This window comes from Onthophagus taurus, chromosome 7, assembly GCF_036711975.1.
Source record: "Onthophagus taurus isolate NC chromosome 7, IU_Otau_3.0, whole genome shotgun sequence".
NCBI classification, from domain to species: Eukaryota; Metazoa; Arthropoda; class Insecta; order Coleoptera; family Scarabaeidae; genus Onthophagus; species Onthophagus taurus.
This window is the reverse complement of record NC_091972.1, coordinates 4,539,548-4,557,319: the sequence shown is the minus strand read 5'-3', so window position 1 is coordinate 4,557,319 and position 17,772 is coordinate 4,539,548. Positions and strand designations below refer to the sequence as shown.

General features: G+C 37.0%; 2 protein-coding genes across 2 annotated transcripts in view; one reads left to right on the top strand and one right to left on the bottom strand.

Annotated features, from left to right (window-relative positions):
• LOC111429548 (sidestep II) overlaps positions 1 to 17,772 on the bottom strand; it is a gene marked incomplete at its 5' end in the record, with an annotated part of 126,699 nt that overhangs the window by 52,015 nt on the left and 56,912 nt on the right. Inside the window, one exon of the mRNA XM_023065492.2 lies at positions 6,488 to 6,696. Within this exon, the coding sequence (XP_022921260.2) occupies positions 6,488 to 6,696 (209 nt within the window). The remainder of the gene's footprint in view (positions 1 to 6,487; positions 6,697 to 17,772) is intronic.
• On the top strand, positions 5,311 to 10,891 carry LOC139430900 (uncharacterized). Its single transcript, XM_071198368.1, has 2 exons — positions 5,311 to 9,731; positions 9,921 to 10,891. Exons 1-2 carry the CDS (start codon positions 9,430 to 9,432, stop codon positions 10,816 to 10,818), a joined length of 1,200 nt encoding a protein of 399 aa, XP_071054469.1. The 5' UTR covers positions 5,311 to 9,429; the 3' UTR covers positions 10,819 to 10,891.

Genomic DNA, 17,772 nt, shown 5'->3' with positions numbered 1-17,772 from the left:
ATTCACTCTGAATCGTTGTTGAAAAGAGCCTTGACGAATAACGTGTGGATTTTCGTCCGACCACACATGGGAATTGTGAACATTTAGAACACCATTTCTGGTAAAACAGCATTCATCCGTTACCAGTATATGTCCGCAAAATCTGCTTCTCTGTTGGTACGATTTAGTAGCCACTCGCAAAATTGCAACCGCAAAGGATAGTCAGCGGGAGTCAGTCCTTGCACTTTTTGAAAATGATAGGGGTGTAAACCGTTACTTTTCAACGTACGCCAAACAAAATTCTGGGATACCTCGAGTTGGTGAGAAATTTGACGAGTACTCGTGCTTCGATCCGCTTCCACAATTTCTAGAATTTCTTCTTGCACATTCACTCCATGTCTGTTTAATCTACCGCCACCAAGACCTTTCTTAGGTTGCAAATTTCCTGTCTCTCTTCCCCACTGGATTAACCGAAGAAAAGTGTTTTCAGAAGGGATCTGTCGATTTGGATATCGTTCTAAATACAGACGTCTTGCGTGTGCAGCGCTTTCTCCAGCAGCTCCATAAATAATAAGCATATCTACGTATTCTTCGTTACTGTACATTACCATTGTATTTTTTGATTAGTAAAAATTCTAATTTTGACGTTAAATGACATTGATTATTAAAATTAAATGACATGTCCGTTGCTAGGTAACCAAGTCAACTGGATTGACAGCAATAAAAACATGGTATCTGCGGTTCTCAAAAAACAAACACCAGTTTTTGAGTGATTTAACAAATTTTTAAATAGCCGTAACTGCCATATTACAAAGATTTTATTATTGGTGCTAATCAGGCATTGCTTAAGTAACCCCGAAATATTCGCAGTTTGAAATTAAACGTAGTGTAATACCGTATATCGTAAGAAATGCTGGGCAATTAATTCAACTTTAATGCTCTATATCTTTGTGATTATTACGTTGTAGTCAAAACATTATTAAGAAAATATCTTCAGTTTGGCCCCTAGTACTTGCTCTTTTAATCTGCTCCGTATGTTATAAATCACCCTGTATAAGAACTTTGCAACACTATTATATAAATAGGAGGAATTTTTGATACACAAATGGATCCCTTAGAGGTATTTTAAGTGACTAAAGAAAAAAAATACTTTAATGAGAAAGGTATATAAATTTGAGAGTTGAAACACGATTTACTGGAAAAAAAGTGTCCAGAAGGGTGCCAAAGTATTTTTACAGTTCCCGAGATAAACAGTCTAAAAGAAGTTCAAGGGGATGAGGGAAACCTTTAAATTACGTCGAGAGAATACAAAAAGGCGTACAGACGCGCGGGGTACTTGTCGGACCTCTCCCTTCGCAGCCGCTTTGTTCTCCCCCGACGGAGTCATTATCTGGACACCTTCTCTAAAGGAGCAATATCCGCTTCGCCGTTTCCGCAACGACGGCTTTCCTCCGCCCTTTTTTGCCACTTCGAACTCCAACCAAAGAAAACAGCAATACGGCGGAATAATCAGGACGGACGGAAAATGTTGCGGATTGCAAGGGCATCATTATCTTTTCGAATGCAGAGTAGAATGAAAAAGGGAGTTCTACTATAAAGAGTGTTATAGGATCGGTATTACTTTGAAATAGTAAACTTGTAGGCGACAAACAAATGAATTTCTCCTTTTTTTAGAATGGTGATGAAAACATCGAATTAGTTTATTAAAAAAAAAGTTTAAAAGAAAAGAAATTTATTACAGTTTTGTTATAATCCTTTCCTTTAGGAAACATTTTTCCTAATTAAATCGTAATTGGATCTGCATTAATTCCCGCGAGATAAATGACTGTTTAAAATATTAATTAAGTCGAAGGAAAACGAAGGGTAATTTCGTTGCGTCTTTCATTTTCAGCATTCGCGTAACCGCAAAAAGCGACCAAAACAAATTTTGACGGAAAATATACGTTTTTAAAATTCTATAGGTTTTCCCGGAACAAGTCCATTCGCATGTGCGGGATTTAGATATAGATCTATAGAGAATATCCAGTCTAGTTCCAGAGGTGGTTTTGCCCTCGAACCATTCAAACGTCGCGCAAATAATCTCGCGGCATCGGATCCAATTTTCTGTCGGATAAGTTCGCTCCATTTATAACCCATTCAACGGACGAGGCCTGGAAGATATCATTTTTGAGCCTTTTATACTTGGATTACAACCCCATTGTATCCTTTACTCGCCCATTAACGAGACAACTCTTTTTGTTTTTTAGTATTGAGTTTCATTTCCATTTCAATTTTAACTAGTAATAAATCCTTTTTATGTCCAACAATATCCGATTTCTACCTCTTTCCAGTTAAAACGCATCGTATCTTTTGCATGAAGAGTACTTAGTTTAATTATGTAGGAGTCTTTATAAAAATAGAGATAATTCGTATATTTAATGTTGGGAAATGGGAAGAACAAAAGTAACTGTAATGTTATCGTAATCCGGTTGTTCGGAGAAAGGGGTAAATCCGGTCGTTTTCCCGCTTTAGCCCGACCCATAAACTGTGATTTGCTCCTTTTCGGCCCCGTTGATCGGGTGTGCGAAGAGTGCACATGTTCCATTACCGGCTGCGTCGTTCGCTGGTAGGCGCTCAAAATGATTTATTCGACTCGGATTTATTTGATGTTTAATTACGGCTACCAATGCAAATTATAGATATTTGATCAATATGTTAATAATTTCGAATATACAGTGAATTTCACTTAAGATGCAATATACTAAAATATTGGCTTATCTCCTCTGCATTTGCATATAGAGACATGTCCTACCAATGTGCTGCAGAAGACATTATAAGCACTGATACAGTGCTATGAATGTAGTCAGATTTGGCGGGATCACTATCAGTGATTAATGCTCGATACCAGATTGTACTGCCTGAGCGGCAGTTTTGGATCGAAAATGAAAATTCTCTGGTTCAGGCAGATATTTGCATGTTCACAGATGGATCAAAAACGTCGGAAGGGGTCGGAGCAGGAGTATACTGCCAGATACCTCGAATTAAGCAAGCCTACAGCCTGGGTACTTACTGTACAATGTTCTAGCCGGAAGTATTTGCTATTGATATGGATGCTAAAATCCTTCTTGAGAGAGGGTTGCAGAACATGACAGCACAAATTTTCGTACTGTATGAAAACTCAGGGTTGTCATAAGGACGTCACCTTTTTCCAGACAAAACATTTCCTTTGCAAAACTACCTACACAGCTACTATTGAGCTATGTTGAATTTTATGTGGGACAATATGGTGGGACCTATGGTTACTGCATTCATACAGGGTGCCCATTATGTATGGAATATAGTATATATCTTGGTAAGTATCAACTTTACAAAAAACCATTTTATACAAAAGTTGTTTAATATTTGATTTGCCATAATAAGACACCATTCAATTGTTTTTATTTCAGAAAACAAATGAGCAACGAATAACATTTAATTTTTTTTAAATGGCAATGTGCCCTTTCGTTAGGCTCATTTGATAGAGATTTTTTTTCTCTTTACGATGACGTAAAATTTTAGTACCCTTATACTAGAAAATGTTTGAAAAAAATGTAAAAACAGTTTATTAAGTTAATTTTGCCAATAACATGAATCTAGATATCCGAAATCTTATTTGTCCTAACAATTGAATGTAAGCTATTGAATGTGACAGAATCTTGTTTATTTAAATAAGTTGGTAGATCAAAAAAGAAAAATGGTTCATTTAACAGAAACTGAACGCATAGGAATTTTAATTATTGTCGGTTATGGGGATCGCAAACGAACACAATTAGAAGTATGTGACATTTTCAATGAGCGTTATCCACATCGAGAACTAATCACTCAATCAGTAGTTAGCAAAACTTCGAAACGTTTTAGGGAAACTGGTAACGTTAAAGATCTGCCAAAGACTGGTCCGCAGAGATCTGCAACAGATGAAGATAAAAAGATCGATATTCTCATAGAAATCGAAGAAAATCCAAACATTTCAACTCGTCAACATGTTTAAACCATAATACACAAAATATTACATGCAGAAAATTTACATCCGTACAAACCGACTTTATTGCAAGAATTATCCGAAGATGACTACGGTCAACGTGTTGAATTTTGTGAATTTATGATGGAGCGAATCAACAGCAATCCAAATTTTCTCAATAATATGGTTTTCTCTGACGAGGCTACGTTTTGTTTAAATGGTAATGTAAATAAGCAAAATTCTCGATATTGGGCCGCTAAAAACCCCATTGGATGATTCAAAATCATACTCAAACACCACAGAAATTAAACGTATGGGTGGGAATTTGTGCAGATCACATAATTGGACCTTTCTTTATTCGAGGTACTCTAACTGGTCACCGTTATTTACAATTATTGCAACAGCCAATTATCCCAGCTTGCCAAGAAAATCTTGATGATCTTTGGTTTCAACAAGATGGGGCACCGCCCCATTATCATTTAGATGTACGTCGATATTTAGATACGGTATTTCCGGCCCGTTGGATAGGCAGAAGAGGGTGTGTAGAGTGGCCACCCCGATCTCCGGATCTTACACCTTGCGATTTCTTCTTCTGGGGATATTTAAAATCTAAAGTTTATGTAAACCGACCTCAAAATCTGACAGAATTAGAGTAACGAATAAAAGATGAAGCTATTTCTCCCAGATCGCTAAGAAATTCTTTTCAAGCCTTTTATGATAGATTGGGCCACTGCCTTGCAGTTAATGGTGAACATTTTGAACATTTATTGTCGTGAAAACCACTTTAGTGCTAATTTCGTTTTGTCTTCAAAGTTTAATAATTTTCATTTACACTAATTTTTAGTTTATTTGTTTTATTTTGTATGTAGATTTAATTTACGGTAATTATTCGAGGTAGTTGACGATCTCGGATATCTAGATTAATGTTATTGGTTAAATTTTCTTAATAAACAATTTTTACATTTTATGCAAAAATTTTCTGATGTAAGGGTACAAAAATTTTACGTCATCATAAAGAGAAAAGAAATCTCTATCAAATAAGCCTAATAAAAGGGTACATTGCCACTAAAAAAAAATTAAATGTTATTCGTTGCTCATTTGTTTTCTGAAATAAAAACAATTGAATGGTGTCTTATTATGGCAAATAAAATACTAACCAACTTTTGTATAAAATGTTTTTTTATAAAGTTGATACTTGCTAAGATATATACAATATCCCATACATAATGGGCACCCTGTATATTGCGAGTTATATGAAATTCCCGGTATAACGTGATTCCCGCAGTTTATTAAAAGTAAGTAGTTTATTAAATATTAAATTTATTAAGTATAATGATCCTAAGTTTTAGGTTTATTTAGAGAAGCCAAAAAAAGACAGAAACTTAAAGATATGTTCCAACAAAATGGTGGGGTCGAATTTTTGAGTATTATGTTAAACAATTTGAGTGAAGCAGCAACAATTATTTACAATCAAGTTATGTTTGAAAATGGGCAACGATAATATTTCAGTATTTTGGTGTTTCGTAATGAAATAAGTTTGGAAAACGTATTACCGACATTTATTAATCCGGTTTTAGTTTATGGTTAAGCAGAATTGTCATAATTTACAATAACAAAATCCGTTAAATCGGGTCTGGAATCTAGTGTGCCATTGACAAAACTAAACTAATTTTGGAACTGATTGCAGGGGCGTAGTAAGCGTTCTCGCCCCTTGTCAAATAACTCATCCACAGCATCGGACAGATATGTTTAATTACCGGCGGCTTAGACCGGGACGATGCCAGATGGGCCGTTTCGCTTTCCTGTGCGGGACACTTCCGGTTTCGACGTCTTTGCGGCCTGTCAATGGATTTAATTGGTAGACGGCGATATTTTCCGGATCGAGGTTAATAAATCGCCGATGGTTCAGTTCGCATTATTAGAACGTTATGAAATATGAAAAGAGGGGTCAAAAACCTCTACCTCTTCGCAGCGAGAGGAAAATAGAGAATGGAAAAAGGGAGCCGATCGTGGATTTTGTTTCATAAATTACGACCATCCGAGGATTATTCAGTTGAATTATGCGCACCGATCAATCGGCGCGTCGCGCGACAGAACTGGCGAATTAGGCCGGTTGCAGTACGGACGCCCTCTACAGCCCGATTTATGTTCGGCGACGTTCGCAAACTGACAATTTAACGCGTCCGCTAACTAGATACATAACGTTGTACGTGACGCGAGCCCAACCCTGCTAATCGGTCCTAATGGTCCGATGCTGGAGCGCACCAATTGGGAAAGTTATCCAGCAGGAGTTTTAAACTGGCTTCTGGGTCATTGCTTCCATTCCTCTCAAGAGGCGACTGCTTGTTAGTTTCTTTAAATCAACTACGAAAATATTATCGTGCATGAAAAATATAATCGGATTTTCATTCATATTCATTTTATGCACCACTACTTCTGCAATAAATTTTTACTTTATGATTTACAATCCGTTAGATGTTATTTCCTGAGGTTGTTGCAATAAATTTCGAAAAACGGTGTAAATTAGCTTACCTATAACGGTCAAGTTATAACGGAAGCTGCGAGTCTGTGCGTTTCGGAAGTCGACACGACAGCGGTAGACGCCCTCATCGTGACGCCGGATGTCGTTGATGACGAGTTGCGCCGGTTCCGACACAGTGTTGAAGTAGGCCCTCGATCCAAACACTTCCGGTGCAGACCAATGGCGTGCTTGCGAAATCGGCTTACCGCGTACATCAAAACTGAAAATGAAAAAGAATTCAAAAAATTAATAAAATAAAAATAAGTTTAATTGTTCAAACCCAAAATAAGTTAAAATTGAAAATTAGTAGAATAACATGTTTCATAAACCTTTAATCCGGTTGGTAAAATCGAATGTATGCAGATGATATCGTGGAAATTTCGACGAACCGTTTATTTATCGACACACCGCTAACACGAATAACTAAAATCACGGCCTATTTATACAGTACTAGAAATATCGAAATAACGGGGGATTTCGAAAAGGGGCGGATGGTGGTCTTATTGGTTTTCGCACAACGCGCGTTGCTGTTGTTGGCGGCAAATTTAAATTTTTATTGATATGGACCAAAATAATACGTTGTTAGCGGCGGCGCTCCGGGTTGTTATTATTTAAATTAGGTCGTGCACGACTCGGCTTGAATAAAACCTGAAAACGGCTCGTGCAATACCCGGTACGGCAATATCGAAATATCCAATGTTGAACCCTGTATTGGACCAAACATAGACTCGATACGAATTTTATTAAACTAAAGCTGCTTTGTTCTTCAATGTATTCTATGTTATTGCGCACACATCCAACTTTTTCTCTATTATAGAAATATGAATAAAGGCACAAATAAATTATGAACAAATAAATAATAAATGAAGATAAATAATGTTATAATAAATAAATAAAAAATGTGATAAAAACGGGATTAATTAAAATCTGACTCGTGTAAGTTTCGTATTAGTTACGAAACCTTCATCATCGGAGAGTATTAATTAAGGAGATTCGAAAGTTTTATTAAACTACCATAAGGGGGTACAATGGAGTTCGTATTAATTGCATCAAAGGGGACAATACAACTCATTTCCAAGTTTTAGGCCCATCTATTAATGCTTATTTTAAAGTTTGCAGACGCCCCGTTGTTAAACTTAGATTATGGGTTGGGGTGTAGTTCGAAATTTCTCTCCCATTCCACAGCAATTTTATTTATGGTAAAATTCTTTCCGTATTTTCCGCAAATTAATTATGTATTTTGAGATAAACTAAGCAAAAAGTTGACGTGGGTGGGATTAAATAAGGTTATATAGTTGATATGAAAGTTTTAAAGATAAACAGTAAAGTAGCGTAACAAACGCTTGTAGTAAAGCACGGACCATGAAAAGCAAATCCCTATTTCTGTCACGTGCGCTGCGCGATGTCGTCTTATATTTTATGTATTTGTTAAATATTTCATGTGGCGCCTCAAGTAGATCTTTATTTCATAATTCAGTTTGGTACCGGGCGTCGTCTTAGATGTTTTATTTTTTCTTAGGTGGAAAATAAACCACGTTAACGCTCGTATACTGAATTTCACGATACGGCGACGGCCCTCCTCGGTATCGTATCCAATAAAGTATCAAACCAAAAAAGAACCGTATCGGTTTATGTTTATTTATGTATACATTATCCGCCCTTAACCTCTGAGTTTTATACACTCTCCAAGTCTTGCGACTTTAAGTTGAAACACAATCGCAGTCGGATTTTTATTGAGTATCCACCCGGAGAAGAATTATAACGCACTTACCTTCCCCGCTTGCAACGAATCGAAAGCTCGGTTTACAGGCTACAAATAACGTACTACAGGAACCAACCCTCTTTTTCCGATACTTTACGTAACCAATTACATCAGATTTAACAGATATCTACTCGCTAGAAAAGTTGGAGATAGGCCAAGCAGTACCTCGACGCTACATAATTTTACAATTTTTCTTCTAGTTCGATCGAAACTTTATTGAACAATAAAACAACACAATAAATTTGAAAATGTAAAAACAAAACTTGCAGCAAAGGTTATAAATGAATATTTCATTCCTTATGTCGTAATATTAAAGTTTAATGTAATTTAAATATTATTTTTTTGTTTCCAGGAGAATCAATTTCAGAAGATCTAGAGGAAGATCTATAAAGATCTAGAGGAGAAGATTTAAGAGGTGATTCTTTGTCGAAAATTAAACTCAATTTTATATATGGACCATAAGAAGTGAATGGGTTACAGTAACCTTTATACCGAAGAATGGAAAAAAGAACTCAAAGGATCCTAAAGCCTTTCGACAAATTAGTCTCTCATCTTTTCTTTTAAAGACACTTTTAAGACTTTATGATTTTAGAGAAAATGTACTTACAGCGTTTCCTTTGCTTTTGCATCAGCATGCTTAAATCAAAGGTAAATCTGGGGATATGGTCTTACACATGGTGGTGGTGCGCATTGAGCAAGCACTCGATTCGAAGGAGTCTATATTGGGAGCTTTTCTTGACATAGAGGGAGCGTTTGACAAAACCACCTTTAAAAATATTAGCCGTATGAGAAGAGTGCCAGTAATCATCGCGGGTTGGATAAAGACAATGCTAGCAAGAAGAGTTGTTCAGGCCAAGGCGAAAAGTCGCACAGTACACAGAGCTGTGGTTAGAGGCTGAACCAAAAAAGCAACGATTGTACTTACCCAGTGTCGAAGGACAATTGGGAATACTTGAGGATTAAATCAATGTGGATTTACACGTCTGTGATAAGACGCAGTGATAGCTCACGCAGCCATAGTTTGATGCTTAGCACTGAAACATACCTTTAAGGTTCATATCAGGTTCTTTCAGTTCCGTATCACTTCAGTATCAGTGACATCCGTGGCTTCTCAGTGACGCATATCTACACACGTCCGTGAATATAATACATACGTTCCGTGTTAATATTTTTTGGTCAGTATTGTTCAAGATGTTTACGGACACGGAGCTAGCAATAGTAGCTATAATTTTGGATGATGAAGAGCAGGAGCTGCACCAGGCGAAGAAGCGAAAGTGGGTGCATGAAGCATGGAAGAAAAGAGGCACTGAAGGAGAATTTGCAACTTTGTATAAAGAATTAGTGGATGATGCGACAAAGTTTTTTGAATATTTTCGTATGTCAGAGAATTGTTTTAATATATTGCTGAAGAAAATAGAAATAAAGCTACGAAAACAAGATACTCATTGGAGAAAGGCTATTTCACCGAGGGAACGGTTGGCAGTTTGTTTAAGGTAAGTTAAATAATACCTATTTCTACTAGGAATAAGTTTTTATTATTTACATAGGTATGTTATTAAATATATTGACAATAATTATGTAGGAAATGTTCGCGCTTTAAGAACCTGAAAAATATTAAAAAATCATAAAATATAAACAATAATTATTACCTTTTTAAGTATAATGTTTGTTTGTTTGGTCAGGTATCTAGCTACAGGAGATTCCCTAAAAACAATTTCATTTAGCTACCGCTTGGGACATGCTACTGTACAGAAAATAGTCGTGGATACATGTAGGATCATAACTGAAAACCTAATGTCTGAAATGCTACCAAATCCTACGGAAGAGATGTGGAAATCCATTGCTGATAATTTTTATATGCTTTGGAACTTTCCTAACTGTTTAGGAGCATTAGATGGGAAACATATTAGTATACAGGCTCCCCATAATAGCGGTTCGTTGTTCTTTAATTATAAGAAGACGTTCTCTGTTGTTTTGTTGGCACTTGTTGATGCAAACTACAACTTCATAGCCGTTGATGTGGGTGCATACGGAAAAAATAGCGACGGGGGAATTTTTGCAAATTCCAGTCTAGGAAAAGCACTTCAACAAAACAGTTTGTCAATTCCACAAAATGCTGCTTTGCCAAATACAGCAACTGAAGCTCCATTTGTAATTGTAGGGGACGAGGCCTTTCCCCTGAAAACTTATTTAATGCGACCATATCCCGGAAAAGATTTAGATGGTCCTAAACGCATTTTCAATTATCGTTTATGTCGTGCCAGAAGGATTGTTGAAAACGCATTTGGCATTTTGACACAAAAATTCCGAATTTATAACAGACGAATTCAGGCTAAAGCAGAAAATGTTGATTACGTAATACTTACAACATGTATACTACATAATTTCATTAAAAAAATTGATACGAACACCTACAAACATGACATTACAAGTACCACCGTAGCGGAAGAAACTAAGCTTGAAAAGTTGCCAATGCAAGGTGGAAATACTACGAGAGATGCTTTTCGGGTAAGGGAACTCTTCAAAGATTTCTTCAACTCAGAGGCTGGGTCGGTACCGTGGCAAAATGACAGAATTTAAAACAAATAGTATGCCAGTTATGTTACGCGTGTAAATTTTATAATTATGTACCTATTATTTAACTAAATAAATCTACTTACCATCAAATTACATTTTTTTTTATTTTCTTCCAAGTACTATCTATATAGTTTGTGTAAGGTTAAATAAAATAATATTTTACTACAAAATATATTTATTATATTATTTATTGTATGATTATATTACTGTGGATAATAACTGGAGTAAAAGTTATGCATTGTAGGCTGGGATTGTTGATCGGCTGCATTAATATCCATGATAGGTGAAGGCATTGGGGTAGAAGTTGATGATGATGGATTTGATTGTTGCAGCATTTGTAATTCGTATTTTTGTGTTGTTGCAAATATATCACTCTTCGCTAAATGTAATAAATATGGAGGGAGTGAGTGTTTTTAAGGTTGCCCCTATCCCCATCAAAAATCCATCGATCGCATCTATGTTTTTGTTGCTGGATTGAGTTTCTTTTTTTTGTTGTAACAAGTAATCCATTAATTTCGATGAGGCTGTTTGTTGCGCTACCGGCACAGAGGTTTTCTTTTTACGTGCTTTAATCGCAATTATCTTGTTTTTGTTGTTCTCATGTGGAACCTGGGAAAACTGGTTTGGGTCAACTGGATCATCACTTTCTATGGGTAATTCGGGGTTACCATCATTTTCTTCTATATTTTCTACTTCACTATATAGATCATCTTCATCTGCAATTTCTTCATTTTGACTGTTAATATTTTCTTTGGTTCTTCCTTAAAGTATCTTTTCCTTGAAAGGATACCTAATCCAACCCAACCCAATTCAATCCGACCCCACATAACTCAACAAGTCAAGATTGCAAGCCTAGGAGGCCTTAACATGATCTTGGTACCTTAATCGTCAAGACGAAGTACAGTTCCAGCTGAAAGGATCTCTAACAGTCGTAGAGTAACAATCAGCATAGAAATGCAGTGCCTCATAATCTTACACTCGCCCGCCATGGCTGAGTACAGTTCAAGTTGCAAGAAACCCTAACAGTCGTAAAGTAAACGTCAGCATAGAAATTGTAGTGCCTCTACTGCACCTTACACATGACCATCATGGCTGAGTATAGTCCAACTGAAGGAGCCTTAGAGTAATTAGGTGGCTTCGCATATCGTGTCTACCAGCTGTTAATATACGGATTTGTTGACAAACCTAATTCCTCACTAATTTATACTCTCAGGAGGAACCTTGTGTTTGTGATAATCATTCGTGTCACCATAAAGCTTCGTTTTAATAAATTTGTATTCGAGAATAAGATTGATTTAAACAAATCAACTTTGAATAAAACTAAAAAAGAAATTTAATGTTGATGTTTTCACAAAACCAGAAAAAGATATTGTTATTGACAATTCCCATAAACCTGAATTTCGGTTTGGTGATGGTCGAAAAAGGGCTGTAAACCTTTATGTACGGCCATTAAGTTGTTTTTATTTGGTAAAATCGTACGGATCGCAGCCAAAGCCGGCCGAAGTAAAATCTCATACTGACCCTCATGAACGCTTTAAACGATCTTTGAATATAAAATTGAATGAGGTAACGTAAAATAAATCATGGTTTCTGGAACTGGAGCGATTGTGTGGTTTGAAAATTTGATGCGGTAGTTAACATTTAAAGACCACCAGCGTGAATTAATAAGTTGAAACAGTTTCAATATATCCAGGGCTTGAAGGCATAAGTGAGCGTTTCTGTAGAATGACCTGCCGGGTTGACCGTAAAACCGAAGGAAATACGAGGATGAGTTGGCCGTCTCGGGTCGATAAATTTTCATAGTTTGCATTCCAGCCGGCGGTTTAGATGGACCGGGCGATTTTTCCGCGAAGAGATTGCAAGAAGGCGAAGTATGCGAAAAGACTCGTAAAACACGCCCTTAGGTGTAGTACTCTTCGTGGCTAGGAATTTGAATTACAGATTCGCTGGGAATAACGGGATCTGCGCTGACGCGTTGTCGTCCTCCTCCTCGTTCTTTTCCTACGCGCCCTAATCAAATTCCACTACAAGCTAAAACCGGAAAAAGAACGTCTTCTACAACGTCGTTGTCATCTTTTCTTGAACACTTTCGTCAGCCACAAAACGGGCTTTTCACAAATTCCGTAAATCGACCAAGAACAAGATCAAAAGGGTCGCAAAACTTGTAACCCCGCACCATCATCCCCTTGTATTTGCACGACAAACATGACACCTCAACGACGGTTTATTCGCAATGGGGGCTCTTAAACGTTTGTGCCCGAGGACCTTTCCCGAAATCTCCCGAGGGGTTGACATTTTTGAAGACTTATTTGCTCGAGTTTAAAGAGGGGAACTCGTTTTGTTACTCAATGACTCTTCAATAATTTAACAAGAGAAAAGTTTTTAGATAACCCGTTACTTTTTTAATAATGATAATGGTGTATTCTCATAGTGCAATCTTATAACATTAAATCGCTGCCAAGAATATTTTGCATCCGACGAGGGGTTTCTCGTTGGCGATTTCTTCGAAGGCGTTCGCGGAACAGCACATGTGGTGGCGTTTTATTAAAATCCCGCCACACATCTTGCTTGGCCTGGTAGCGGCACTTTGCGGCTATAAATCTCGTTGCAGATCCCCCCCTTGGGCGGCGAACACAGTTTATTTTAACGGAACGAGGCGGCGCGGCGCCAGTTTAAAATAACAAAATTTCAATTTATTTGCAAACAAGTTCCGGCACATAGTAAAAAAAATAATGCTGCGACCCTCAAATAATTCCTATGCTCGCCTTGTTGAGCTACCGCCCTCTATCCCAAATCCCGACAATCGCATACATATTTAAATGCGGTCGCCCTTTCTTTCCCGCCACAACCTTTCAACCCTTAGGAATTTTTACGGATGACCCCCCGGAGACGATCTCGGTTCCAGTTTGTTTGGACCTTTATCGAAACTTTTCAGAAAAATTTATCGTTTTAGATGGTATTGTAAGCGTTCGTTTCCGTGAAACTTTATTGTTATTACTTTATTTTATAATTTTATATTAAAATAATAACGCGACAACATGAAGTATTTTAAATAATTGAATCATTATCGCGTGAACCCCTCATATACACGGATATTAAAAGACATAACTTTCGAGGGCCACTTCGAAGTGGGGCCTCTATCGTAGTAGGTATTTCACTGAAAATGGCCCGTTAAATGGTGTTCCACTCGAAAAAGGAATTCTCGAAAGTTCCTCTGACGAAATGAAGCGGGATAATTGAGCGGTTTCCACCTCTCATGAATAAATTAGCAGGGCTCCGGCCACAGCAATTGCAACCAACGGCTGCTGTTGGAATAGCGACATCATCTACGTTTTCGAGCGAATCGTTGTGGCCGTTTTCCCCCTTCAATAAAAATGTCAGCTTGGGCGATTTGGGCGCGTTGCGTTCGATCTATTGTGAAATCTGGTCGAGTTGACGTGTCACTCAACGCCACTTCCGGCCGATCAATTTATTTCCCCCTCTTTTGTGGTGACGAGTGATTGCGCAACTCTTGTAAAAAAATGCATATTTGATCACGTCCAAAATATTATTCGAGTATTTTTTCTAAAGTACTTTTAGATGTTTTAATTAAATATTTTTCTTTCTATCTATTAAAATGTAAAATAATTAAAAGAATCGTTACGGTTGGTGAAAGAGGTCATTGCGCTCGTCAAGCAGACGTAGTGGTTTCTTCTAAATTCTCAGAGTTTCTTGTCTAATTCTGTGAAATGCGCTCCAGCGTCGTTAATGCACTTTAATTGGAGATTCTTTAGGCGAGCATCTTGCACTTGGTAAAATGACTGTTCTTTTGGTATTTCAAACAGATTTATAGGATCCAGGTGGAATTCACGTTCGGGTAAATTATTGAAGGTGCTGTTATTAAAAAGGACTGTTCTTAAATGTTCAGATCACCAGAATCAATAAGTTGCTACGTCTGTATCTGAGGAACTTCTTGTCACTCTTGACAGATGATTTCTCCGGTTACGTTGGGTTCAGACAACATCTATTCCAATTCGGCGGTTGGAATTGTTTCCGTATTGATTCGACATAATTTCATGTCTCAATAGTTTATACATAAAAAATAAAAACATCTTGCTGATTGTTAGCAAGACATAATCGCCAATACTGGAAGAATGAAATTGGATTAATCGTGTTGCTTTGAACGACAAGAGTCTATTTTTTATGGTGGCAAAATATTTACGAACTCTTAACGACAGCAACGTAATATGTTTTTCGTGATATACCGGAAATTTCATATACCTCGCAATAAGTAACCATAGTTACGAAACTACTGTGCACTTGCATTGCCCCCCATAAAATGCAACATAATTTAATAGTACAGGCATAGTACAGGGTAGTTTTGCACAGGAAAAGTTTTGCTTGGAAAAAGGTGATATCCTTATGACAACCCTGAATTTTCGTCCGTCTTAAGAGACGCACGGCTAAAGCCGAATGTTTGTAATACTAGGTCTAGTGCTAGTTCTACTTTTCGTTCAACACTGAATAACAATTAAAACTAGATCTAACACTACACCTAGATCTAGAAACATTCGGATTTATCCGCACATCTCTCAAGACGGCTAAACCCGAATGATTCTAGTTCTAGGTGTTATGTTAGTTCTAGTGATAGTGGTAGTGCAAAACTAGAACTAACAGAAGACCTAGAACTAGATTCATCCGGGTTTAGCCGTCTCTCAAGACGGCTAAATCCGAATGATTCTAGTTCTAGGTCTAGTGTTAGTTCTAGTGTTAGTGATAGTGTAAAACTAGAACTAACACTAGACCTAGAACTAGAATCATTCGGGTTTAGCCGTCTTGAGAGACGTGCGGCCAAATTTGACTGTTTCTAATTCTAGGTCTTGTATTAGCTCTAATGATAGTGCTAGTGTAAAACTAGAACTAACACTAGACCTAGAACTAGAATCATTCGGATTTAGCCGCACGTCTCTCAAGACGGCTAAACCCGAATGATTCTAGTTCTAGGTCTTGTGTTAGTTCTAGTGTTAGTGATAGTGTAAAACTAGAACTAACCGTCCAAACTAGCCGTCTTGAGAGACGTGCGGCCAAATTTGACTGTTTCTAATTCTAAGTCTTGTATTAGCTCTAATGATAGTGCTAGTGTAAAACTAGAACTAACACTAGACCTAGAATCATTCGGGTTTAGCCGTCTTGAGAGACGTGCGGCCAAATTTGACTGTTTCTAATTCTAGGTCTTGTATTAGCTCTAATGATAGTGCTAGTGTAAAACTAGAACTAACACTAGACCTAGAACTAGAATCATTCGGATTTAGCCGCACGTCTCTCAAGACGGCTAAACCCGAATGATTCTAGTTCTAGGTCTTGTGTTAGTTCTAGTGTTAGTGATAGTGTAAAACTAGAACTAACACTACACCAAGAACTAGAAACAATCGAATTTAGCCCAAGACGAGAGACGTGCGGCAAAACCCGAATGTTTTTAGTTCTAGGCGAGGTTCTAGGTCTAATGTTAGTTCTAGTTTTAATTCAATACAAATATGCAACATAGTGATATCTTATGTTAACTAGCGCTACCTACCACTGTTACTAGAACTAACATTAGACCTAGAACTAGAAACATTCAGACATGTCGCATTTTATGTGGGACAAAGTAAGTAGATACGCCCTGGTTTTTATGAAAATATATTTTTGTATATTACATCTTAAGTGAAATTCACTGTATGATACATTTAAAAAACTGTATGGAGGAATTCTCTTTTTGGCTTGCAATAAAATCCTTTCAAGATTAGTTTGGACGATCTCAACAACTCTTAAGTATAGGTTTACCAATTCCTTACGGCAAGCCTGGTAAATTTACATAAATATTCGACTCGTTGAAGTTATTTACATTTTTCGGTCATTTTCAGCAAGGTAGTTTCAGCTGTTTGATGGATATTTAATCTTAGGTAGGTAGTTTCTTTTTAATTTGGATGTCACGACGCAAAGGAATTATAAATTATATTTTGTGAGCTTTTAGAGACTTCTTGGAAACCGCACAATAATTTGTGATTTTTTACATGAACTAGGATTAAGATAATGAATTTTTTTTTTATTAATTTTGTTACCATATCAATATCATATAAAAGGTAGACTACATTAGATTTTTTATAGGAAGTAATTTATTTTTGACGTGTAAAATGAGAGTCAATAGGTCGTGAGAAGTTAATACGTTCGACAAAATCCGCTTTGTTCAACCCGTAATGAAACGTCAGCAACTGGTTTCCGGTGACCCAAACGAATGCCAGCTTTCAATTGAAATTTTCAATTATCTTCGCTGTCGCTACAATTGGGCTGATCGGCCAACAAATTGCCATCCATTATTCAACTGGTCCAATTAAAAGTTTTCAGGATTATAGAGTGTACCCAACGTAGAAAACGCGATGACGGCACCTAATTTTTTAATAAACACGTTTCCCCAATAATGGAGCTTAATTCGCGCCATCAAATTAATTTCAATTCGAAATGTACGATTTACTGTTTTTCCTTTTTTAATATTTTTGTGGGATGTAGAATCAACATTTACTAAAATCCAATCAGATTTCAAATTTTAGGAACGAGCAATTCAACTGAATCACCCGTATATGGAACCCTATTGTAATTAATCCTAATCCTGGACGGCGACGGCTCGGAGTGTGGTTAAAAGCTTGATCCTCGCCTGCCAAGTGCGTATTTGTATGTAAATTTTGCTGGTGAGTGTCGACAATGGCGACGTTCTAATTACGGATTCATAGGTGACAACTTCCTACCTTGCAAAGGCTCAAGAATTTGTCTCTGGAAACTAATATTTAATCCGAAATATTTACATTTGAATACAACGCATTTTCAAAACATTAAAACAGTTAGTAAGTAACAAAGTGAAAAGTCGCACTCTTTCATTTCGTATATGCGAATTTAATTGAACCTGACAGAATAGAAGTCCAAACTAAACCTGTGGGATTATGT

Bases quoted from the DNA above. Each gene is read 5' to 3' on its own strand.
- LOC139430900 (XM_071198368.1), top strand. From the start codon at position 9,430: ATGTTTACGGACACGGAGCTAGCAATAGTAGCTATAATTTTGGATGAT. The intron at 9,732-9,920 runs GTAAGTTAAATA...TTGTTTGGTCAG, and splicing joins CGGTTGGCAGTTTGTTTAAG to GTATCTAGCTACAGGAGATT.